The 24,383-nt window shown below is 49.2% G+C and overlaps 6 protein-coding genes across 6 annotated transcripts; 5 read left to right on the top strand and 1 right to left on the bottom strand.

Annotated features, from left to right (window-relative positions):
• Positions 1-8: 8 nt before the first annotated feature.
• Positions 9-1,800, top strand: BGW36DRAFT_409847 (putative COPII-coated vesicle protein). The gene is made up of 4 exons (XM_046219124.1): positions 9-279; positions 375-913; positions 970-1,011; positions 1,062-1,800. Exons 1-4 carry the CDS (start codon positions 189-191, stop codon positions 1,584-1,586), a joined length of 1,197 nt encoding a protein of 398 aa, XP_046068483.1. The 5' UTR covers positions 9-188; the 3' UTR covers positions 1,587-1,800.
• Positions 1,801-7,882: 6,082 nt separating this feature from the next.
• Positions 7,883-9,956, top strand: BGW36DRAFT_384810 (putative integral peroxisomal membrane peroxin). Its single transcript, XM_046216845.1, has 3 exons — positions 7,883-8,353; positions 8,405-8,539; positions 8,589-9,956. Exons 1-3 carry the CDS (start codon positions 8,136-8,138, stop codon positions 9,868-9,870), a joined length of 1,635 nt encoding a protein of 544 aa, XP_046068484.1. The 5' UTR covers positions 7,883-8,135; the 3' UTR covers positions 9,871-9,956.
• Positions 9,957-10,939, bottom strand: BGW36DRAFT_384813 (ribosome biogenesis protein Nop16). Its single transcript, XM_046216846.1, has 2 exons — positions 10,766-10,939; positions 9,957-10,708 (listed from the first exon to the last, which is right to left on the bottom strand). The coding sequence occupies exons 1-2, from the start codon at positions 10,891-10,893 to the stop codon at positions 10,120-10,122; spliced, it is 717 nt and encodes a 238-aa protein (XP_046068485.1). The 5' UTR covers positions 10,894-10,939; the 3' UTR covers positions 9,957-10,119.
• Positions 10,940-11,118: 179 nt separating this feature from the next.
• On the top strand, positions 11,119-12,469 carry BGW36DRAFT_302757 (ZIP zinc transporter; the record flags this gene model as incomplete). Its single annotated transcript, XM_046211821.1, has 3 exons — positions 11,119-11,271; positions 11,325-11,475; positions 11,529-12,469. The coding sequence occupies 3 exons, from the start codon at positions 11,119-11,121 to the stop codon at positions 12,467-12,469; spliced, it is 1,245 nt and encodes a 414-aa protein (XP_046068486.1).
• Positions 12,470-18,807: 6,338 nt separating this feature from the next.
• BGW36DRAFT_384824 (uncharacterized protein) lies at positions 18,808-20,733 on the top strand. The gene is made up of 2 exons (XM_046216847.1): positions 18,808-19,136; positions 19,399-20,733. The coding sequence occupies exons 1-2, from the start codon at positions 18,950-18,952 to the stop codon at positions 20,388-20,390; spliced, it is 1,179 nt and encodes a 392-aa protein (XP_046068487.1). The 5' UTR covers positions 18,808-18,949; the 3' UTR covers positions 20,391-20,733.
• A 110-nt stretch (positions 20,734-20,843) lies between these two features.
• BGW36DRAFT_418825 (alpha-1,6 mannosyltransferase subunit) lies at positions 20,844-24,307 on the top strand (the record flags this gene model as incomplete). The annotated part of the gene is made up of 9 exons (XM_046219438.1): positions 20,844-21,330; positions 21,401-21,410; positions 21,505-21,660; positions 21,735-22,005; positions 22,073-22,471; positions 22,493-22,515; positions 22,540-22,564; positions 23,118-24,230; positions 24,287-24,307. The coding sequence occupies exons 1-9, from the start codon at positions 21,177-21,179 to the stop codon at positions 24,305-24,307; spliced, it is 2,172 nt and encodes a 723-aa protein (XP_046068488.1). The 5' UTR covers positions 20,844-21,176.
• Between the last annotated feature and the right edge of the window lie 76 nt (positions 24,308-24,383).

The raw sequence follows: 24,383 nt of genomic DNA on the forward strand, positions 1-24,383 counted from the left end.
ACTAACTACCTACACTCTTTCCTGATGCCTCTATAACTTTTGGCTTCGCGCCATTCTCTACACTTAAAGTGAATCAATTCAATTCATGGAAACAATGTCTCCTTGATTGAATACGTATTCCTTCAATCACTCTCTTTTCGACAACCGACTGCAATACTATTGTAAACAAGTACTACCTTCTAGCCATCATGAACGGCTTCTCAAACCATCCCCTCGACGAGGATGCCTTTGGGGAAAAGAGAACTGCGGGAGCTGGCTTGCGCACATTCGATGCGTTCCGTACGTATTCACTTCCAATCTTGAAACTTTACACAATTGCGCTTTCAAGATAAATGAGTCAGATGAGCCCCCGCTGACCTGCTCTCCTTTAACAGCAAAAACCAAACCCACGTATATGACGCCGACTCGTCGCGGAGGACAGTGGACAGTAATCATCTATGCGATCTGCACGATCCTGTCACTCGGGGAGCTGTTAACATGGTACCGCGGCACCGAAAACCAGCACTTTAGCGTCGAAAAGGGCGTGTCACGCGAGCTGCAGATGAATCTGGATATGGTGGTCAACATGCCTTGCGCAGATCTGCGCGTCAACGTGCAAGATGCCTCCGGCGACCACATTATGGCCGGTATGCTGCTCAATAAAGACAATACGAATTGGGAAATGTGGAACAACAAGCTGAATCAGATCTCGGCCGGCGTGCATGAGTACCAGACGCTCAATGCCGAGGATAATAATCGACTGTTGGCCCAGGAGGAGGATATACATGCCCGCCATGTCATTCAGCATGTTCGCCGCAATCCGCGCCGAAAGTTCCCCAAGACCCCGAGATTGAGCGCAAAGTATCCCGCTGATTCGTGCCGCATCTACGGCAGCTTGGAGGGGAATAAAGTGCAGGGAGACTTTCATGTGACGGTGAGTAGATATAACACTCTATATCGAACCCATAGCTGATGGATTGGTGTCAACAGGCGCGAGGACATGGCTACAGCGACATGGGTGAACATTTAGATGTAAGCACTCATATTCCATACCCTTCAAAATACACAACTAAACCAGACAGCACTCGAAATTCAATTTCTCGCACATGATCACCGAGCTGTCCTTTGGACCTCACTACCCCTCTCTCCTTAATCCTCTCGACAAAACCATCGCCACGACTGACGCGCATTACTACAAATACCAATACTTCCTCAACGTCGTCCCCACAATCTACTCCAAGGGCAACGGCGTCGTCGAGAAGTACACGTCCAACCCGGCCATGGCGTTCAAAAAGATGCGAAACACAATCTTCACCAACCAATACTCCGCGACGAGCCAATCACTCGACCTCCCCGAGAATCCGTACAACACGCCTGGAGTGTTTTTCAAGTACAACATTGAGCCCATCCTGCTATTTGTCAATGAAGAACGCGGCAGTTTTCTGGCGCTGTTGGTGCGGTTGGTGAATGTTGTGTCCGGTGTGATTGTCACGGGTGGATGGTTGTTTCAGTTGAGTAGCTGGGCGTCCGAGGTGCTGAGGCGTCGTCGACGCAATATGGAAGGTGTCCTGAATGGGCGGGCGCACTCGGGTGATTATGATGAGTGAAATGATCCTCATTTTATTTTCTGTGTTTCATTCTGCATTGCGTCTGCGTGTTTGTGTTTATTCTTGTATTTTTTGTTTTATAGCTACTTTGGTGCTGTTCTGGAGTTCAAGAATGTAAAATGTTTATATACCGATACCAATCAAAATTGGATTTAGAAATTACACATGTACTGTATTGAGTGCTTTTGAATAAGATTAAATGACTCAGAATATCAATCCATCTTTACTAAATTCTTCCGTTAATACTTACGCTCCGTTAAAATACATGTAACTGATTATATTGAAGACTGCTCAATACTCAAATTGCTCCTAAATCGATTTATTATCCAGGGACACTCGCCAGTAAGATCGCATCATAAAACTATTCTCAGTAGGTATCCATCTAGTTATCAATGCAAATGCAAGTGTAAGCTGTAAGAGACATGAAATGACAAGGCATTTCCCTCATTCCCTCCATAAAAAGACAACAAACCACATCAATGTTGAAAGGAAATCAGCCAGCCATCACACGGTCCCATAATACAGAAAAGATATATTGCCTAGCAAGTCCCGACTTCCAGTTTCGTAACATCAGTAATAAAAAGAACAGAAAGTCATAAAGAACTAAACATGCAAAAGTTCATAGGGTATGGGGAATGGGGGTATTTGATCGCCTGCCACAAATGGCCTAACTGAGTCAAAAAAAAGCGAAAAACCAAAAGCCATAAGGGGGACAAAATTCTAACATGTCTATGCTGCTAGAAATGGCCGAGAAAAGAAACAAAGAAGATTATTATTATAATATAAGCGTATTTATACAACATCAACTATCGTGTCTGTTTGTCCACTGATAAGCAGAGCAAATCGATGTTCACTTGCTCGCCAAACTTGTAGCGGCCGCGGCTGCTGCCATGTTGCCGCTAGGGTTTCTGCGTGGCAACGCGGACGGGTTGTTACTGTATGTTCCACTGTTGGAAATTCGCTTTCCTGAAGCAGGTTGCATGCTACTGGCAGTCGAGACCCGTTTTGCAGCAGCTTTTACCGGAGAGCTGCTCGTGATTTTGGCAGGCGATGCAGTTTTGAAACTTGTACCTGGAGGGTCTGGTAGGGGCCTCACTGTCGAATGTACCCCTCCAGTTGTTAGCCGTTTGGAAGCCAAGTTTGTACTCGAAAGATACGCTCGAGGCCGGCTAGTAGGTTTGACCCCCGTGATAAATTCATGGCGCAAAGCATCATTCGGGTTGAGACGGCGAGCTGGATCCCATCGGAGACAGCGGGAGACAAAATCCAAGAAAGAATCATCGTCGCATTTCAAGGATTGTCTAAGATCCTTAGAACTTGGCCGGCGTCGGCGGCCCTTCGAAGAGACTGTCAATCGAGGCTTGCCCATTGAATCGAAGAAAAGCTTCTTGCGTGTGCTTTTATCAATTAAGTGCTTTTCCGGGGGTCCGAATATTTCCATAATACATGCCAACTGCTCTTGTTCGTTTTCTCCTGGGAAAATAGGATAACCGGTGAACAGTTCCGCAAGGATGCACCCCAGACTCCACATATCGATAGGCATACCATATGACATGCCTAGGATAACCTCAGGAGAGCGATAGAATCGACTCTGAATATACGTGTATACTTTTTCGTGCTCAAAACAGCTAGAGCCAAAGTCGATGACTTTAATCTCAGACCGCAGCGGGTGAGCAAGAAGAACATTTTCGGGCTTCAAATCACAGTGTATGACTTTCTTCGAATGGAGAAGTACCAGAGTGCTTAACATCTGCTTGGTGAATTGACGAATGAGTTTCAAAGAGAAGCCCTTGAAGTTATGAGCCTTGATGAACTCGTACAAGTTCATTCCAAGAAGTTCGGTTGAAATGCATAGATGGCCGCGGAAATAGAAACTCTGTGTAAATTTCACAACACTGTGTTTGCGATCGGGGTCCTAAATGTAGAAATAAACTTGATTAGAGTGTGATTACCACAGTAGTTTATTCAAACTCACCCATTCTTTCAGCTTCTGCAAGATATTGACCTCCACCAAGGCCTGCTGATGGAACCTCTTCTTGTTGCGAATGATCTTCACAGCTACCAATTTACCCGTCTTGTGGTCAACGCACCGAACGACTTGACCAAAGCTACCTTTGCCCAAGACATCAACCACTTCATATCGATAGGCAAGATGATCACCAATGACAATTTGATAGTCACCACGATCATCGTCGTATCCAAAGTTTGCAGACTGAGATTTGAGGTCACCCACATGCTTCTTGGCTTTTTGCGTACCACAAAAGTAAATATCCTTGAAGTCAATGATTTCGCCTCGCTCGAATATATTGAGACTAGCCATCTTGAGTGCTTGCGCGGGACCAACGCGTTCTTTCGGACTGGCTCTGCGATACAATTCATCCAACTCTTTGGCGGCAATTTCAAAGTCCTTTCTCTTACTCCCAAGTCTGCGCATTTCATCGTCAGCAGCTAACTCATTCGAGTCGACGTTCGTGTCTATGGGACGTGATTTCGGTGCAGTGTTGCTAGACTTCGCGGAGTTAATGATCTTCTGGACTGGTGACAAAATCGAGGATGATTGGCGGGTATGGCCAGCTGAGTCGGACTCAGCTGGATCAGTAACCACAGGGCTGGGCAATGTTATCGTATTGTGCTCATTGCTCAGGTCTGACTGTTTGGCACTATTCAAGCTGGAAACAGATGACTTGCGCCGGTTGATCAGATAAGCCGGTTTCAGAGCAGGACTTGTTCGATTAGCAACCGATGAGAGACCATTCCATGTGGCAGATGCTGGCAGTCGAGGAGGAGGCATATTATCGTACTTCGCCGGGTTAATCTTCAAATCGGATGCCAATTGAGGTTTGGATACGCTATGTCTAAGCGTCGAGGGTACCTTGCCTTTCGACACTGAAGTGGGTTTATCAGGATCCGGTGTGCTGGAAAGTCGACTACCGGCTTCAATATTGAAAGAAAACACTGAAGACTGAGTTTGGGGCCTAGGGCCTGTCAATCTCCCAGTCTGTTGGGAGCTCTGAGAATATTCATCGCTATTCTTGTGTCGCATGAAGTTAAAATCGCCGCTAGTCTTGGGTAAAGAGGATGATACGTAAGGCGATATGTTCCTCTTACTCGGCGGCATTTCTAGGGGTACAATAGCACTAGAGCTGCTGGGAGCCCGGAATGCAGAAGAGTTGGAGGTGCTGATAAGAAAATGAGAAGTGCTGCTACGGGGGAATTGAAGTGGCTCCATCTCAGTCTCATCCGCAGTGAAGAAGGATGCCTTAGAGGCAGTCATTGGCGTGCTCGGCGTTTTTGCTATACTCCCACGAAGAGGAGTAGATGGGTTCAATTCCTCACGAGTGGGTCGATCCTTCAATGCGTCGATCTTCGCAGCCATAGGAGTGCTAAGCGGCAGTAGGTTCAAGGGCGGTAATTTCAAAGGTTGTAATCCATTTCGAGTACGTGCTTGCTTCCCCTTGGTCTCAGGTGTTTTTGATCCTGTCATCCCACGCGCAGAAGGCACAGAGCTCTCTTGGCTGTGGCTCGTGATTGCAGACGGTCCACTGGAATCAGAGCCGCGTCTCGAGTCAGAGCTCAAGCCGGTTATATCCAACGGCAGACTCGATTTCCGATAAGTGGGAGGAAATGAAGCATCGAACTCGGTCTTTGGTGACTCGTATGCTTTGGGAATAGCTGGAACGGGTGGAACCTCTTCTTCCGATGCACCATTTGATGTCTCCGTTCGAGGCTTCGGCGTGGGCAATCTTGACGAGGAAAACGTCATAGAGAGACGTGGTTGAAGGGAGCCATTAGAGTTTCGAGCAGAGTTGTAACTTGTGTTAGACGACAATGACATCCCAGAACTATACGACTTGCGGTTAGGATCGGGAGTCGTTCGGGACGAGGAGGGTGTGACGCTTTTTCTGGGAATCATGGAAGGAGACTGTGATGAACGTGGACGCAAAGTAGGTGTATCCGTTGAAAGATTTTGCGGAGCAGGAGGCGTAAAGGGAAGAGGTGGAGCCTGCGGCATCATGGACATGCGTTTAATCCTCCGGGCATCGGTAGGGCTAATTGTACGGGCACCAAGTCCAGTGGCATGGGGCATGCTAGACAGACGTTTAGATGAGGAGGTTGGTGTAGTAGCGTTGCCAGGCACATTCTTGACGGGGGTCAAGAAACCATTCGAAGCGGCACTATTCTCGGCCGTGGGAGTTGATAAACTGTCCTGTGATGGTCGTTCCCTGGACGGTGGCTGGAGTGATTTCGCTTTGAATGACCGGGTACTGAGAAGAAACCCAGCCTCACCCTTGCTACTGGTTTCATTATGTTGAACTCGTAAACGGGCAGGCGAGTCGGTTTTGGCGGTGTCAACACTAGGTCTGCGAGTAGAAAGACTGGGGCGTCGCTTTGGCATCGAATCGCCCATACTTTCCAGTGTCAAGACGCCTGGGCCTATGGATTTTCTCGGTGGGCGGGCAGACATAGATGTAGAAGATGAAGGTGGGATATGGCTTTGTCGGCGAGCCCTTGACGAAGGCGCTGGGGGAGGAGGCATCGAAGTGTTTGTTGTAGGAGCCAGTCCGGCAAGGCGGCTAGCTTCACTCTGCTGTCGAATAGAATTAGACCTTGTGGTTCTCGTGCTTCCCTCGGGTCTATTCCACGTAGTATTTGATCGGGTTGTCGTTGCCTTGCTGCCGTATCCAGTACCTCCATGGCCTGGCAAAGGAAAATTGTTCAAACTCGGGTCATCTAGTATACTATTGTGGAAATCGTCAAAGTTAATGGGCGCCAAAAATTCCAGGCCATTGGAAGAGGTCTGATTGATGCCATACTGGGTCGAGTTGCTAGTGCTGGACATTCCTAAACTCATTCGAGAATTGGTACTGCTAATGGAGGCATTCCTGATCGACTCGTTGGTGGTATCGATAGAGGAAGTGCCAGAGTGGATCGATCCAGAACGGGGACTATGATTGTAAACGTCAGGTCTTGTCTTTTACCTCTCTTTGGAAACACTTACACCCTAGGCCCAATAATGTTTGATTCCCGAATCGACTGTCTTCTTCTAACGGGCATATTGAGACGCGGATCAGTTACACTTCTCGGTATTGATGGAGCTCTAGAGCCGCGAGTAGACGCAGAATCGGCGTTCGTGCCCGTCTTTTGAAGTCTCTTTCGCCCGGGAGCATCTGCTGTGCATAAGGCTGGTGGTGAGCATGGGTGGACAAGTACAACGGCGGTATTGCTCACCTCCTGAACCGGAATCATCATTGCGGGAAGAGTTCGAGGTCCTTGAAGAGGTCACTCTAGAGTGTGTATTTCCACGGGATGGCTGAGTCGTCATCTTGGTAGCCATGAGATTCTGAGCAACCCCAGATTTAGGAGAATGTTCCGGTGCAGAGGACGAGACTCCCACTCACACTCTCGAGGGAGAGGCTCGGGCGGCTAGAGTAATTGGGGTGGCATCAACGTAGGTTTTCTTGAGTTTGTTTCTTCGGGCTCGAGTGGTCTGGTCAACAATTCCGCGACCTGTCTGTGGGCTATCTATCCATCGCGGGGGAGGATGCAAGACCTGGCCGGCTTCCCAGCCTGCGGCTGGTCGTCAACAGATCGGAAGCGCTATATATTTCGAGAGACCAGATATCTAGTGTAAAAGCGTGATTAGAGGGGTACGTCAAGGGTAGCGCTGGCCACAATGGTAGTAGACGAATCCTGCGGCTCTTTCTTGGTCGCGGTGGTTTGGGGATGGCAGCAGCAACCGCAGCAACCACGAAGAAGAGCAACAGTACAGCGTCAAGAAGGAAAACCAACACGCACCAGGGCCTTCGGCAAAGTCCAATCAGTACACAAACACAACAGCGAGCGATGCCAGCGGGGGGGCACAGCTGGTGGTTTCGCAGGAGAAAAGCCGACGAGTTTGGAGCAGGGGAGCGAATGGAGGTGGCAGAAATGTTGACGGCGGACCAGTTGCTAGCACGGATACTACTCCTAACGACGACTAGTGGCTGTGGCTGCTCCCTGCCGGAGCTGGTTAGCTGCCACTGCTCTTGCCCCTGGATCATCGTTAACTTGTTCTTTTATTTCATAACTATCGATTAATTATTTGATACTGCTACAATTCACAAATGAAGTCTCTGGGCAGTCATTCGCGAGTATCGTCGCAATTCCAGTCGTCGATGGATTGTTTCATTGAGTCACTTTGTAGTAATATGGAATCGTACAAAGCCCACCAGCGCCAATAGTTCTAATTAGTGTCTATGTTTAGTTCATTGCTATCACGGATTCTCCGCTGTTGCCTCTAAGCACTAATGCTGTTTCCAACTGAACAATCATTTAATTATTATTATAACAAAAATATCACACTGACTCTCCATAATAACAGCCGCGTGGAGAGGCCGAGCAAATGAGGAGCGAACCATGAACCGCTCGGGGCTCTCCACCTCGGCCGCCTTCACATGTCCCAAACAATACTTACTCCGCGCCTATCCCGCTATTATCCATTATCCATTATTCTCCCACATCGCAAATGCAAACCACCGCCCGCAATAGACGCCTCCCCGTGGCTCGGACATGATGGACGAATACTCGGCTGACGTTTTCGCCAATCGCGACGAGCCGTTGCTCTCGTCCTTCGGCAATCAAGACCCTGCTGCGACGTCATCCAGGCCAAGTCCGAAAGAGAGGCTCAAGGCCAAGCTCCTCGTCGGTAGCAGTAACAAAGAACCCAAGGAAGATGAAGGGAAGAATGAACGGAATAGTCTGTCGATACAGGATCGCTTATTCACAAAGTATGCTAGTTCTTACCCTCTAAGCAGGGACTAAAGCTAACCTGGCTCTAGGCTCTTACAGCAGGTCATGCCCGCTGAAGACGTGGGCGAACAGGACGAAGATGGAGATAAACGCACAAAACATGTCGCTCGCCCGCCGTTCAGTCTTCCGGTGATGACGACCAACTTCCGTCGCTTCAACGCAAGGTATGTCCTCCGAGGCGCATTATCACCGTAAGCTGCTAAGAAACACCAGGATTGGAATCGCATTCGTGTTTCAGAATCGCATGATACATCTGTTCAGCTGGAGATATCCTACCAAGACGTGGTCGTTTTTGGCTGCGTATTCATTTGTCTGCCTGAACCCGTATCTGTTGGTGGTGCTGCCACCGGCAATAGTGCTGTTATTCATCATGGTTCCAGCCTTCCTAGCTCGTCATCCTCCCCCGCCGTCAGCGTCAACATCAGGGACGACTCCTTACTATTCTTATGAGGGACCAGCTTTGGCTCCCGCAAAAACCATCAAGCCAGCCAGTGAAACCTCCAAAGACTTCTTCCGCAACATGCGAGACCTCCAGAATTCAATGGCCGACTTTGCTAATTTGCACGATACGCTCGTCGCTGCGATTTCACCGCCCACGAATTTCTCCGATGAGACTTTATCATCAACTGTATTCTTAATTCTTACTTTTGTCACTGCATCCTTGTTTCTGGTTGCACACATTATTCCATGGCGGCTGGCTCTCTTTTTTGGTGGCAATGCTGCCGTGATATCTAGCCATCCCGCAGTTCAAGAATTTTTAAGGAGGGCTATGGATCACGGTGATGAACAAGCAGACCAATCGATTTCAAAGCCGAACATTAATAAAGAGGTCTCGTTGAAGCCTACTCCATCGCTGCCGACCCTACTCGGCCCAATGGCAGAGATCTCTCTTGACTCCTCTCCGGAAGAGCGAGAAGTAGAGATCTTTGAGTTGCAACACCGTTCTATATCTCCTTTTTCTGCATCATCTGAGTGGGAGACACTGTTATTTTCCCCGCTTCCTTACGACCCATTATCCCCTTCTCGAATCGCCGGCGACCGACCTAGGGGCTGTCGTTTCTTTGAAGATGTACAAGCCCCATTGGGATGGATTTGGAAAGGGAAAAAGTGGGAACTTGATCTGGAGTGTCGCGAATGGGTGGTGGAGCGCATGATCACCGGCGTCGGGTTCGAAATTCCGGGTAGTAGCCCTACAGGGAACGGAGACTTGACTGAGGATCAAGTCGGGGGATGGGTATGGGATCTGCCGTCAGCTGCCGCCGTCGACGGCGATCTTGACGTAATGGCATATGGGGATCTGAACGAGTCACCTAACCCGGAATCAACGTCCAAAGGCAAGGTTACAATCAAAGGCGGCCAAAGCCGGGACTGGGAAGAGATAATGCAGGCCCAGGCAGCTGGTGAATGGCGACGACGACGATGGGTTCGTGTTGTACACCGTGTCAGTGTTCCAGCATCCGATAAGGGTACAAAAAGCGCTTTTAATCGAGACTAAAGGCAGTTCTTTTGGCATGGTAATAGGATTTCTTACGGCAGCATGAATATTAATAATGAATTATTTTAGCAGCGGCATCAATCAGATTTGCGTATGTAATTGTGATAGGTCATATCAAGGATACATAGTATCATTGAACTCATCTAAGCATATACGTGTAGACCCTGTAAAAAAAATTGAAACACCAATTTTAATCCCCATACGCCGATTCGCCAATTAAAGTGCCATCACAAAAATGAAGATAGACATCTAAGAGCACTGTTTTTCCTGCCACTTGGAAATTCTCCTTCGCAGATCGCCCTCGGTTTGCTGCATCGGATTCAACTTTCTATCACGAACCATGGCCTTAACATTCTCTCCATGCCGAGCAACTAATCTTTCAATCCACTCCTCTTCTCTTTTGCTCTGTTGCCGCGGCCGTCGTTTCTTGACAGCCTCTTCCTCTTGCAGAGCACGCAGCTCTAACCCTTTAATAAAATCAGACTGGGGTTTATCGTTCTTTGTCTTTTTCTTCGTATTCTTCCCAATATCATTGATTGGGTCTGAGAGGGGATTCGAGCGCTTGACTTTACGGCCACCGATCTCTATCTCATCGTCGTCCTCGTCTGCGATAACACGAACGATCTTTCCAGTTTCAGGGTCGCGTTCCACAAGTACTTCCTCTGCCTCTATTTGCGCCTCGGTGGCTTTGTTGGTGATGTATAAGGAATCAGAGGTAAGTCTGTCTGCTGTAACGGCGTCGACACCTTTGGGTTTCTCAACGCCTCCCGTGGGAGCATTCAAGCGAGTTGTCAAGCCTAGTCGACGATAATTCTGCACCAAGGTCTGGCCCATATCCCTATAACAGCAGCGTCAGCAAAACAATCATGGTTCATTATAATTGTGTACAGCGTACCAGTTCTCGGCGATCAGGGAATTGCCAAAAACGTTGACTTTTTTATCGCCATAGCGTGTCAGCTTGCGCTTCTTTTTAAGCGTGGGCACTTTTGAGCGATTCTTTTTCTTCTGTATTTCGCGACCCATCGTCAATGTGTGGCGCAGGGCAATCGAATCTGCTATTAAAATCGGGTTGCCAAAATTTGATGAAATATTTGTCGCCGCTATCTTATCATTGCCGGCAGAATGAGGGTGTTTGCACACTTTTCCTTGGCATGTTTGTTTGTTGATGGTGATCCCGAGCCTCAACTATCAGGTCGGCGTTACCAACGTGTCAATTCTTGTATTCGTTCTTTCGAGGGCAAAATAAAAATGGTTTCGAAACTGCTTTGCTCGCCGAAGAGCGCCTTCGTAGCATCCGTTGCTGCAGTGTTTCTTTTCTCATATCTGACGTCTGCAGATACAATTGCGGGCAAAGCTTCGGTGGCTAGTCTTACAGCGGCTGAAATTGAGGAAGAGATACAGGTATAGTAGAACCTCATTGATATTTATACGTTGTTAATTGAAGCCTTCTGCAGAAATGCTCTGTCGTACAAGCATTGAATGAATACAAATTGGCATCCCAGCCAGAACATGCCAGTTGGGCGTCGCGTGTGTTCGCGGTTCTCTTCCCAGGGAGCCCCGCAGTCAATGCCATACTGGCAACTTTATATATTTCCGGACCGCCAAGTTAGTTTTTTTCACAGTGATGCATTAGTTTTACTGAGTTAACAAAAACCCAGATTTCCTTCTCGCTTTATGTCCGCCGAACATAGACCCCTCGTCGCTATCCATCATGGTGGCATTCGCTGTCGGAGGACTGCTCGGTGACACGTTGTTTCACTTGCTGCCCGAGATCTTCCTTGGAGAGGACTCCCCCGAACATGCTCGCTTTGTTCTCGTCGATAACAATAAGAATCTTCTCCTAGGCCTTGGGATTATGGTAGGATTCGTCACCTTCGTGGCCATGGACAAGATCCTGCGTATTGCGACTGGTGGTGAGGGCGGACATGACCACGGACACTCCCACTCACACTCCGCGCAAGAGTCTGCCACCACCACAAGCTCCAAGTCTGGAGACAAAGACGGCGAATTACGAAAGCGAAAGAACAACCCCACCGCTTCTTCCAAAGCGACCGACAAGCGCGAGGACACGGATGACAAGGAAATCAACACCAGCGTCAAGCTAGGCGGATATCTGAACCTCATCGCCGATTTCACCCACAACATTACTGATGGACTCGCTCTATCATCTTCATTCTACGCCTCGCCAACCATTGGCGCCACCACCACCGTGGCTGTTTTCTTCCACGAAATCCCTCACGAAGTCGGCGATTTCGCGCTTCTGATTCAGTCTGGCTTTTCCAAGCAAAAGGCAATGGGAGCACAGTTTGTTACTGCCATTGGTGCTTTTTTGGGGACGTTTATTGGTATTGCTGTGCAGGAATTGGGTGGCAGTGGAGCTGTGGCCTCATCGGCCGAAGCTTCGGCTGGATTGCTTGGAACCGGACTGAGCTGGGGAGATTTGTTGCTCCCTTTTACTGCAGGCACGTTTCTTTACGTGGGTACAGTTGCAGTGATTCCAGAGCTGCTAGAGACTGGCGAGAATAAGGCACTCGAGATTAGGAAAACATTACTGCAATTCCTGGCAATGGCGGCTGGAGCAGGAATCATGCTTGGGTGAGATTGGTTCAATTCGATATTTTACTTCTTACTTTTACTGACTTTCGATAATAGAATTTCCTGGTCTTGATCGAGACACTGCATGTATATTATATCAAATTGACCGAGACCGATAAAATCGATAGATAGATAAAACAACCAGACCAGACACAACATTATCCCACACGACATCAACCCAGCTCTCCTCAGTACGATACTACAATGTGACGTTTATTATTTTTGAAATACAATGTAATACTATGCTTACCTTTCACTTCCTCGGAATTGGCGCATGGGCCTCTCAGAAGAAGCAAACCTAAGACAATTTTTTAGTACGTAAAGGCGTACATAACATAGTCATGTGTACATGTACCACATGTATCATGCATGCAGGTCCCTCCGCGCCTCCCGACTGGATACCGAGCAGCACCGCCTCTCCAAGCATCTACTGGTTAGTGCTTACATCCAGTGGAGAGAGAAATAGATCCCGAAAGAAATGAATATCATTACTGAAGGCTGACCGGACAACGAGCTACCCTATCCGTACACCTCTATAATACATGTACTCACACCTTGCAGTATTTGAAACGTGCGCTTCTGCATGGAAGGCTCATGAAACACAGTAGCCCATTCGTGCATGTACTCCGTAAAGGTATACGCAAGGTATGTGGTGTCAGCATCGCCATCTACCCAAGACATCGCGACTGTAAGCCCGAATCAAATCGCAGAATAAACTCCGTACTCGGGATCAATTCGACTTTGCCGAACGGGCACGCACATTCAGTGGCGATAATGCTACATATCCGTAATTACATGAAGCAAGGGGGGAAGAAAACCGGCAGCTTGCTAAGCTTTCTTTTGGAATGATTTTCAACGACAATCCATGCTCCACTCTGTACTCCGTACGTAATACGAGTAAATCAAGGGCCGAGACTTGCAAAAGGGGGGTTTCGTTTCTTTTTCTAGTCGAATGTTCTCTCGCATACTTCGCCAGTTCACGGAGTAATTTTTGTCCACGGCAGTTGGTGAATGGCCGCACATGGTTAGCTTGCACGTGGTGTCATTCGTCTAGAAATTTTCGATGCAAGGAGCGAAAAGCAACTGGTAGGAAGGTACACACTTGGTTTTTCGTAAACGACGTCTCTCGGAGTTGATACACGGCAATTAGGGTTGGACACGAATCGATTTTTTAATTAGTTAGAAAAAGGTACAGACAAATTGAACGCCTCATCTATCTATACTCTCTTTCATTGGTAATTTGTGAAGAAGCAGTCCGTTCTCTGTTAACAAAAGGTTTCATATAAATCAACATTTTGTTAGAATCTCAGTCATTCTGTGATTGGACGCTCCTGATAGCCAATAATGATGTACACATATAGCATATAATTAGCACTTTTCAGTTCCGCCCAACAGTTGATCATGTTAACCATCGACACAGCCACCCATTTGGCCGCGTGCAGATACCAGAGGGTTTGCAGATCTACTACGGTACCGTATTTACTGGAAATTATGTCTACTCGTACACGGCGCCTGATACTTTCCCTGAAAAAGACATAGACTGCTCAATCCGGTTTTATTATATGCCGAAATCTTGTGGAACACCTGCTGTTCTCACTCCGACTACGTCACAAAGCCTCTAACCAAGCTAAGAGGCTGGACGGCCTCTTCGACATCTGTTGTTCAGCCTGACTAGCATGGGCATAATACCCAGCGTTCAGATTAAAACCACAACAATAAGAACATGGCAGAAGTTTGATGCTTGAGTCCCTCCACCGTCTTCTCAAATGGTTATGACTAGGGCAGCGTTAGTAAATAAGAAGGATGTTACAACAGCACCTGTGCATGAAAAACGACCTGCTATCACTTCACCGACGCATCAACTAACTGCGTTGTGGTATGTGCAGCGGATCCATATGTTCTGCTTTGGTAGAGCCCCCATAATACATATGTGCTGACTGAGCAGAGACTAACGCAACACAGTACACTGGCAACAAAACCTTACTGTTATAAAGTCACCTGTACCGATATTGGATATGCAAATCTTGAACGCACTAGTTTCAGTATTGGCGTAAAATATGCAGCTGTCAACGGTTACACGCCACCAACAGCGCCTCCTCCTCCTCCTCATCAATAACGATGACAACAACATCACCAGCTAATAATTTAGGTAATAGTGGTCTGGATTATCATCTTCTTCATCTAGCGGACCTAGCCTAGGAACCGGTAGTATAATTGGGATCGCTATTTCAGCACCCTGTAGTGTGTTGGGATTAATTTTTGGCGCCGTATTCAGGATTTGGAGGCATAAGAAGAAGCAGCGGCAGAAACAGAAGCAACTAATTAAAACTACAGTGCGGAGGGAGGAGTAACAGCAACAGCGGACGCAATCCTCTGCCCCATAGTACTATAAACTGAAAAGAAATATACCTGGCTCTCTCATATAACGGTATATCCTTTTGTTCAAATTATTCTTTTGGTATTTCCATCAGTTCAACTACATGTGTATCGACGATAGAGATGCTGCGTCTAGATATCTTTTTATAGTATCCGAAGAACTAGTAGGTAGTCATGCTAGCGGCCGGTGTTTCTTAGTAGATACAAGTGGAGCCGGACACAGCGTCCTCCAAAAGTTTGTGATCGTAGGACGGGGTTCGTATTGATAGTAAGGTTGTCTCGGTATCTTGGCGTTAGCTCCGTGCACTTAACCAATAGTTTGATTGGAGGTAAGCAATCATCATATGGAACAGTAATCAGTACTCTAAGATCTTACACAATGACAGACCTAAGGGCTAAGGTTAAGGCTAGGGCTGACCTGGTGGTCAGCCAACTGACTAGTGTATCCAATGCCTTGGGTTTGAATTACGAACCTGGTCCCCGAATACTAATCATGAGAGGCTTGAGCGCGTATATGTTGTTCTATAGGATACATCTATCTGCCAACAAAGACTAAATGGAATCATGGACATGACACTCACTTTGGTTTAATGAATAATCGAATCCATGTGAAACGAATGCATGGAGGGCGCTTATCTCGGCGTCCGGCACTCAAGTCTATCCCTTGCTTCCAAGCCATGTAATTACGGCTGTCAGCACTCAGACTCGGCAGTGTTAGCCAGCATTCCCTGGGTCGCCCAGGGTTTCCTAGATCGCGGTTCGTGAATCACAGCATTCAGCTCGCTGCTGCGCCGCCTCATTCCAAGGTTAGGATTGTAATCGGATGATATATATTTGAGAGCTGCTGTGGTTTTTCTTTTTTGAAACTTTAAAAATTCGGCTGCTTAAGCGACGGTTATAACAGCCATCCACTTAGCTGTCCTACTTGGCTCGATATACGTCGTCGACGGGTGAACAGGTGATAATGCAAATCGGAGATCTGACCGACCCACAGGACGCCAAACTAGAACGTCCTTAGTGAAATACCCAAAATCATCGAGGAAGGTGGAACCGGTGTCGCAGGATCGGCTGTTAGAGACTCGGGGTCTTGGAGCAAGCAGTTAGTGCCATGGACCACGATCTGACGCCGCATGAGGCTAGCTGTACGGAGTAGACTTGAGTGGTACTAAACAAACTCAAAGAGCTCAGCCCTCAGCTTTGAATGCAGGACAATCTGTGTGGTAGCTTTGAGTGCGGCTATTGGCCCGGCCACCCGGAGATGACTACTACATTGACAGTTTAGTGTAGGCCAAAAGCAAGATATGGCCATAAGTAGTAGGAAATAAAAGGGGGTGGGCATAAGAAGTTAGGAACAGTGATGAGGGTGGCCTGTGCGATACAAGTAGTGGTCACAGCCTACACCGCTGATAGCCGCTGGGGATCTCCAAGCACGGGCGTTGTAGGGCTGGCCGGCCGAAGTTGGACGGATTCGATAAAAACTTGGAATGTGAGGGTTGCAATAGCTCTCCGCATGACTGCGCAGCGTGAGCCACGAGCGAGAGCCTCGAGATCATGCATGCAAGTCGTGAACCAGTCAATCGCCACCAAGCCGACACCCACCCCGGCACCGTAGCTTGGTACCTGACAGCCTGCATGATGCGCACCTGCAAGGAGGCGTCCGGTATGTCCTGGTTCTCTAGATTTTTGGCACTGTCGGCAAATTATTCTTCGCGTCGTTCGTAATCGCTCGCTAACTAACTACGGGAGCTGCCGCCAACACATGGACAACCGTTTTCCCGTCCGGCCTACCTCGATCAAGACTGCATGGCTTATGCAAGGGCTTCAGCTGAAGCCGTACCGGAGATGAATGATGATGCCCGTAGTGAGATAAGGAAGACAGCAAAGTTCGTCCGCCAGACTAAATGGGGCCGGGCCGACCGTGCCAGCCGTCCCGCTGGTTGGTTCCTCATCGCCTGGAATCTCTCTCTAGGTGCCAGGGATCATGCAATTAGTGTCGACATAGTAGGTTCACGGTGTCAACACCATCAAGTCGATCAATCCTCCATCACATCACCACCTACGTAGTTGACTTACCGGAACGCTATTTTGAAGAATGGATAGGCTGTGTCATTTTTGGTTTCAGAACGGCACTCGTGGAGACAGCATGCCACGCTTTCTACCCCCGTCAACAGGCTTAATGCCGCTGCATTAAGCATATGCAAGGATAGAACCTTCTATTGTCCGTATTGAAACATGAAACATGAGGGTAAAAGCTGCGGGGGCCTGTATCTGTATCTAATATTATTATCGTTATCGTCACCCTCATCGCCTTGGAGACCATACCGTACGGATGAGAGGGTGATGTGCCGACTCCACTGACTGTGGCTCGATGAAACACACACACGCGTGCAGACACATCTAGCCCGGTGCTCCACTGACCTCGCGGCCGGGGGAGGCCATCGTGACGTGAGGAGCAGTGTTCTTTCACATAGCTGACTATTACTATTTAGCGACTGCCTGCTCAGGTCAGAACTATTAATATGCCACATGTTTCCTGCCTGTTGACGACTCACTGTTAGTCTGCGCCATGACTACGTACTTTTTTCATTTTCTGCAATAAGCCCAAACCACAGAACCACTTTCTAGTCTAGAGTGTGCATGACCGACCAGTCAAGGCGCCGCCTGGTGAAGCTATTGCTGCACAGCGACCAAATCGGCAGACACCGCTAGGGTCCCCTCGGCATTAGGGCCGGTCGCTTGCAGCTCACTAATTGAGCTGCCTTTTGGTATGTTTAGACGAGCCACTTGAACTTTGCTGCATGACACTCGTTCGCCGCAGTAGTTTATATAGGTCTATCTCTCCATCATAACCTATGCTGACTGCTCCTGCTGTTAGCAGACACATTGTGCACTCCTTTGCTCTCACTCATTCGACGGTCTCTTGAAGAACAGCGGCCGACACTGCATCGATACGGACGAGTCGGTACTTGATCGCACTATTATCCTGGTTTGTTTCCCCTCTGTCTTCTATCCTTGTCCACTCAGATAGCAGTTTTGGCTGGGCCGTGTTATCCTCCTTTCCGTTTCAATTCGTGGAGTCTCCAAACAGGGTCGATCCGCGACAGGGCCCTCCGCGGCCTGTCTGTCGCTGCCACTAGCCGTTGGCAGAAGACTCGGGATGCACTGCAGCACTGCAGCACTGCAGCGAGACGGTAGACCCTCGTGCCATCAGACTACGCACTACCTGCTAGTTCGGCGTCGTTGCGTCTGCAACTCTGGAGACCGGGCGGGCGCTAGTGACCGTCCAGGTGGGCGCCGAGCGAAATAATGGCGGGGGAGACCAGGTAGTAACGGTCACAGCCAATATGGACCATTATGTGGTGCACTGCCTGCGAATCGCGAGTCTGGATGGATCTGCAGTCATGCACTGTTCAGGGTTGCTGGTCCTCCACAATGATTGCCTTTGCCCCTTGTCTTTTGGTTTCTCTTTTGCATAAGATGGCCGTGCTTTCTTGCAAAGTTTTCTTCCTCCTCTCTTGACCCAAATGACACTACGATGCTAGTGACTCGAGACAGGCTGCTAACTGACGAAGAGTGCAGATCGTCACCCGCCCAGCGTGTCGTGGCCATTGACGATCGACGTTGATGCCACTGAAGAGTGAACGCTGCCTGCCATCGCCTCTTGCTTGCCGAGTCCAAGGGAGGACGTGGAACATGAAGTGAGTTGTTGCAGTTCTGTTCTGTTATTCTCTTGTTCTCTTGTTCTCTGCACGACAGGAAACGGCAACCACGGCAGCCACGGTGGACCCCTGGCTCCTTCCCTGCGGCCCCTCCAGTCACCCACGGAAGGAGCAGAGCGCGAGCAGGAACAGAAACCTTTGTCTCCACCTGCCGAGTAAATTACGCCGTGCTGTCATTTCTTTACTTGCGCAACTCGCGATGACGACATGTCCTGTCCCACTGTCCTGCTAACAGCCGTCCTGGCAGATCCACTCCTCGTTGACAGCCCGCTCCCATTGGCTCGTCTCTGCTGGTCCCGCTCCACGACACCCGTCGATTGGCCACCTGCCGCCGTTGTGTACCAGCCGTCACAGTCCATTACCGTTACCATTACCATTAATTAATTACGATGCCCAGGAGGCCTGCGGGAACGGCAGGCGCCGTCATGGAGAGAGTCAAGAATAGCACCACCAGCACCAACAGGCCCCCTCCTCCTCCCCTGCCCGTCTTCTCCACGTCCGCCTCTTATAGCTCGTCACTCTCGTCAGCTTCCAACTATCCGTCTTCCTGCGCTTCCATCTCGCCTCCCCGCGACTGTAAGTACCTGCCTATCCCTGCTTGTTATCCGATCATATCATTGCTGCTGATTGGCGGCCATCCCCGCTTCCCACCGGCAACTGGCCGACTCTCCCTCGATGGGCGATCGAAGGGCTCCTCAGAAGGATCTCTGGTCAAATGAAATCGCCCGTCGACTCGTGTGTACATGCCTGGAGATCCTTGCCCTGCCGCCGCCTCTTATTTTTGTTTTTGTTTCTGTTTCTATTCTGTTTCTGTTCTAACAAGGGTCCCGCGCTCAAGCAGACTACTATATTTCTACCGTATCACCTCGCCCACAGCGATCCCAATCCAACGACCATCACTCTGCTCGCGACCATCTTGCTAGCCTCATTAGAAAACACGGCCCCCCAACCCCAGTCTCCTCCACATCCTCTTTACGAAAGTTAACGTCAACCTCTCCCACCAATCCATCATTCTTTCCGTCGTCGTGTGTAGACACCCCTCCCGCGTCTCCCGCTTCACTTGAGGCGCCTTACGTGTCTACCTCCGGATCTCAACCGATTCCCATTCCTCGTGCCAATCCAAATCGCTCTTTGGAGGATCTCCCGCTGACGCCTCTGACTGGCCGTTTCGACCACGGTCTGTACCTTTCGGAACGTCCATCCAAGAACCCCCAACTAGTTTCACCTCGTCACTCGAGAGACGAGAAATCGACTCGAAAGAAGAAAACTCGACCGACTGCGTCCTCGACGTCGTTGTCGTCACCCGTCCCTACTTCTCGCAGTCACCATACTAGGAGGATGCCACATGCTCAAGGGTCTTCATTGACCATGTCATCACAGCCAGGCCAGGTCTCTCCAAAACAGGGTCCCAAGGACGCACCCATGTACTTGGGTAACCTGCCCCGTTTCCATCCGGCTGTATACCAGTCTCCGAACAGCCCTTCCAACCCACAATTGTCACCCTCAGCGGCCAACCAGCAGCGGTCGTTTGGATATCGTGTTTCATCTGGTGCTTCGCGGGATGCCCTTCGACAGTATCGGGAACTAGTTGCCGCTAGTGTTTCGTTGCCTCGTAATTCCATGTCTGGAAACAGCGAGATTTCGGCTCCTCGGCTCGATCCTCTCGGGAGTCCTGGACCGGTGACTCCATTGGCTCTCGAAGAGGCAGACAGCTATATAGCCGCTAGATCAGGCGCGCCAGAGGACAAGCAATCCAAACGTCAGTCGGAAATGGTTGCTGAACGAGAGCGAGTGGTTCTCGTCCGCGGAAAAGATGGCAAGGGCCGCTGATCGATTTACGAACAGCTGGCTCCATTTGGGCCTATCACATACCGGCGTTGACTCCACTTTTGGCCTGTTTACATACACCTTGGCGTCCATGGCGTGTTATCATTCTCTAAGATTATCGACTCTATACCCCACATGTCTTATGCTAGACATTGCATATCCTCCTTTGGCATTCCTTTTCTCTTTCTTTTTCTACCTGCTATGCTGTTATTTCTATCATAAACTATGTGCATGAGACATGAGCACTATGGCGACTGCTCATTTGTCTACGTCTGTTCTTAGCATCTGGGGAATACCAATCCAGTTAGTACGTGACAAGAATACAATATGTGGCGAAATTCTTGAATATCAAGTCCTGGCCTTCAATATATATGTATATATATATATATCTGATCGTAGCAATCTGTTGGGAGAATACGTAAATGTAAATCCGAAGACCCCGCCTTAGCCTGAGTACGGAGCACAGCCTTTGCTCCCCGGGCGGCCGCCGCAATCGCAGTGTTGCCCCACAGGATACTGCTCTTGTTGCTGACAATACTATTTCGCTCTCAACACTGAGGAATTCTACTTCTCTTTGTATATATCGATGTCTTCTTTCTGTGAAAACCGTCAAAACTTGTTTTGATCTTCCCTTATTACGAGCCAAATGATCGTTTGAATCCGTCCTCAGCGTGAGCGATTGCATTTTATCCGCCGAGGCGCCTTCATTCCATCCAACTGCATCAAGAGCTACCCTCGTCCCATGTACAATTCCATCAATGGAAATCGTTGCCCGTTAAGCGCTCCACAATGACCACATCTACAAGCGTACCACAGACTGCCACGTCTGTAATGCGAGCAGGAGACGCTCTGTCGGATTCGTCGGCAAAGGTGACTAAAGCACCGAAACGCGACTACAAAGGTTTTGTGGCCGGCGTGTTTTCTGGGGTGGCAAAATTAAGTGGTGAGCCTGAATGCCATCTTCCCATCTGATTCTCTACAAGATTGAAGCTAATCATGTGGTGTGTGGACAGTGGGCCATCCGTACGTCGCTCCTCAACTACCGACATAATGACTTGTCAACATGCTATACGTTGGTTTTGGTCTTGAAGGAAATGTCTAATTGGGATGCCTGCAGGTTCGACACTATCAAAGTCCGACTTCAAACAAGCAAGAATGCACAATTCAAAGGCCCACTGGACTGCGTCCTACAGACTGTTCGCAAAGAGGGACTCCGCGGATTGTACAAGGGAGCAACGCCCCCGCTGGTCGGGTGGATGATAATGGACTCGGTGTAAGTATAACTCGGTGCAACTACATAGCAATTTCAGAAAGACGCCCTCTGATGCAGACCCACCACTCTTGCAGCATGCTAGGTTCTCTTACGCTATATCGGCGTCTGCTCCTCGAAAATGTCTTCTCGAATCCTCGCATCAGAGACGCGATTCCGTTCGCTAAAGGCACAGATCCTCACACCCTCCCAAGCGTTGGCCACGGTATTGCTGGAATAATGGCAGGCTGTACAGTTAGCTTTATAGCAGCGCCGGTTGAACACGTTAAGGCTCGATTGCAGATTCAGTACGCTGCAGATAAGAAGCAACGGATGTATAGCGGCCCTATTGATTGCACTCGCAAGATCGTCAGTATAACCCCTGCTCTCCAGTCTCCACCGTCATTCTGATTGACGTCTTTTTCTGTTTTTCTAGCTCCGAAGTCATGGGATTCCTGGCCTTTTCCGTGGTCTCTGTGCAACGCTCCTCTTTCGATCCTTTTTTTTCTTTTGGTGGGGCTCGTATGATGTTATATCGCGAATCATGAGAGAGAGGACCAATCTATCAGCACCGGCTATCAACTTTTGGGCAGGTGGTATTTCAGCCCAGATCTTTTGGATAACCTCGTATCCGTCGGATGTGGTGAAGAACAGACTCATGACTGATCCACTAGGAGGGGCGCACGGTGACGGCGAAAGGCGCTTCCGTCGATGGAAAGACGCGGCGATCGCTGTAGGCCGAGAGCGGGGTTGGCAGGGCTATTGGAGAGGGTTCATGCCGTGCTTCTTGCGCGCATTCCCGGCCAATGCTATGGCGCTGGTGGCCTTTGAAGGGGTGATGAGATGGCTGCCGTAGTTGGCTGAGACCACGTCTGTGATGTACTGATACCCACTTGCATGTAGATATATAGACGATTTTAGAAGTTGCGTGCGGACTCATCAATAATGGTATGTGATGAACCTGCATCATACCGATCTTGAGGTTTCACAAGAGAATCTAACGAGAAATATACGAGAGACATACAAGACATGCTTTTCAATGCGACCAAGTAACGTTGCAATCTTGAGCAGTAGAGCCAGCCACTAAACCGGTTCCCTGAGCGCCACGATCGATCTTAATATTGATCGTAGAGGACTATTAATAGTGACTTATGACGGGCCCTTAAATAATAATAAATGATGGTCTGATTGTATGTTGTTCAGGAGACGGGGTCCGGCCAATCAGAAGCCGGCTGCGGCGCTTGAGATCGGCCGGCGATCTTCAACGACCAGTTTCACACGTTGCAATTAGACACTTATTCTCTTCTTTGGACCATCCTGTCCTTCCTGCCATGGCTCATTTCACCTAGCCAGCTGTCTTGCCATTCTCTCGAATGGTCTGCATCGGCCACCCCCAAGAACATCAGAGCTGCTCCACACAGCGCTCTTCACTCACTCCCCGCTGACCGCCTCGCTTTCCCTGCCACTCTCCTTATCCACAGGCCATCATGACCGTCTCGCGCTCGCTGCGGCGGACGAGCCCGATATCGTTGGTGCTAGCCGCCCTCCTCACGATCGGCTTTCTCTTCTTTCTCCTCGATCCCATGTCGCCACCCCCCGTCACTGCTCAGCAACGACAAGACGACGCGGCCGCTCACCCTCTTTCTCCTCCGACAAAACCCTTTTACAAAACCAATCCACAGCGAGCTGACGGCCATCAAGTGCCGCCCCCGGTGGTACACTACAAATTGAATGAGCTGACCTCTTCGGACTCTGCCGCCGCCCAGGGCGAACGCATTCTCATATTGACGCCAATGAGTCGCTTTTATCAGGAATACTGGGACAATTTGGCCAAATTGAAATATCCACACGAGCTGATCTCCCTCGGATTCATCCTCCCGAAAACAAAAGAAGGCAGTGCCGCCACGACCGCTCTGCAAGAAGCAGTAGCCAAAACGCAAGCCGGCCCAATTGATAGCAGGTTCGCGAGTGTGACGATCCTGCGACAGGATTTCGACCCGCCAATCATATCGCAGGATGAGCAGGAAAGACACAAAAAGGAAAACCAGAAGTTGCGACGCGAGTCTATGAGTCGCGCGCGGAATAGCTTGTTGTTTACTACACTTGGACCCGCGACGTCCTGGGTCTTGTGGCTTGATGCTGATATCGTCGAGACCCCGCCAACGTTAATTGAGGACCTGACGAAACACGACAAGCCGGTGATTGTTCCCAACTGCTTCCAACGATACTTCAACGAAGACACGAAGCAGATGGATGTACGGCCATATGACTTCAATTCCTGGCGTGACAGCGACACAGCGCTTGATATGGCGGCAAAAATGGGTCCAGACGAGATTCTTTTGGAGGGATACTCTGACATGGCAACGTTCAGGGCGTTGATGGCGTATATGGCGAGCGGGTTAGAGGACGCAGATCCTCATCAAGAGGTGGAATTGGACGGAGTCGGCGGGACGGCATTACTGGTGAAAGCCGATGTCCACCGTGATGGTGCCATGTTCCCTGCATTCCCGTTTTATCATTTGCTAGAGACGGAAGGGTTCGCGAAGATGGCACGCCGATTAGGCTATACATGTTGGGGGCTTCCTGATTATTTTGTGAGTGTCTATTTCTTTCTTGCATACATTACCGATTGCTGATTTTGTTGTTACAGGTGTACCATTATAACGAGTAAATCAGAAACTGCAGTTTGGATACTTGTACGGCGGTCTCGGAGTTGTTTTTTGATCATCTTATGGCGTTTTTTCACC

This window comes from Talaromyces proteolyticus (genome assembly GCF_021365285.1).
Source record: "Talaromyces proteolyticus strain PMI_201 chromosome Unknown BGW36scaffold_10, whole genome shotgun sequence".
In the NCBI taxonomy this organism is placed as follows: domain Eukaryota; kingdom Fungi; phylum Ascomycota; class Eurotiomycetes; order Eurotiales; family Trichocomaceae; genus Talaromyces; species Talaromyces proteolyticus.

What these genes read in the sequence shown, in the direction of transcription:
- BGW36DRAFT_409847 (XM_046219124.1), top strand. Translation starts at nt 189, where the DNA reads ATGAACGGCTTCTCAAACCATCCCCTCGACGAGGATGCCTTTGGGGAA. An exon ending in GCGCACATTCGATGCGTTCC is followed by an intron (nt 280 to 374) that starts GTACGTATTCAC and finishes CTCCTTTAACAG; the next exon opens with CAAAAACCAAACCCACGTAT. An exon ending in AGGGAGACTTTCATGTGACG is followed by an intron (nt 914 to 969) that starts GTGAGTAGATAT and finishes TGGTGTCAACAG; the next exon opens with GCGCGAGGACATGGCTACAG.
- BGW36DRAFT_384810 (XM_046216845.1), top strand. Translation starts at nt 8,136, where the DNA reads ATGATGGACGAATACTCGGCTGACGTTTTCGCCAATCGCGACGAGCCG. An exon ending in CAGGATCGCTTATTCACAAA is followed by an intron (nt 8,354 to 8,404) that starts GTATGCTAGTTC and finishes ACCTGGCTCTAG; the next exon opens with GCTCTTACAGCAGGTCATGC. An exon ending in TTCCGTCGCTTCAACGCAAG is followed by an intron (nt 8,540 to 8,588) that starts GTATGTCCTCCG and finishes AAGAAACACCAG; the next exon opens with GATTGGAATCGCATTCGTGT.
- BGW36DRAFT_384813 (XM_046216846.1), bottom strand. Translation starts at nt 10,893, where the DNA reads ATGGGTCGCGAAATACAGAAGAAAAAGAATCGCTCAAAAGTGCCCACG. An exon ending in TCCCTGATCGCCGAGAACTG is followed by an intron (nt 10,709 to 10,765) that starts GTACGCTGTACA and finishes CTGCTGTTATAG; the next exon opens with GGATATGGGCCAGACCTTGG.
- BGW36DRAFT_384824 (XM_046216847.1), top strand. Translation starts at nt 18,950, where the DNA reads ATGCCCAGGAGGCCTGCGGGAACGGCAGGCGCCGTCATGGAGAGAGTC. An exon ending in CATCTCGCCTCCCCGCGACT is followed by an intron (nt 19,137 to 19,398) that starts GTAAGTACCTGC and finishes CCCGCGCTCAAG; the next exon opens with CAGACTACTATATTTCTACC.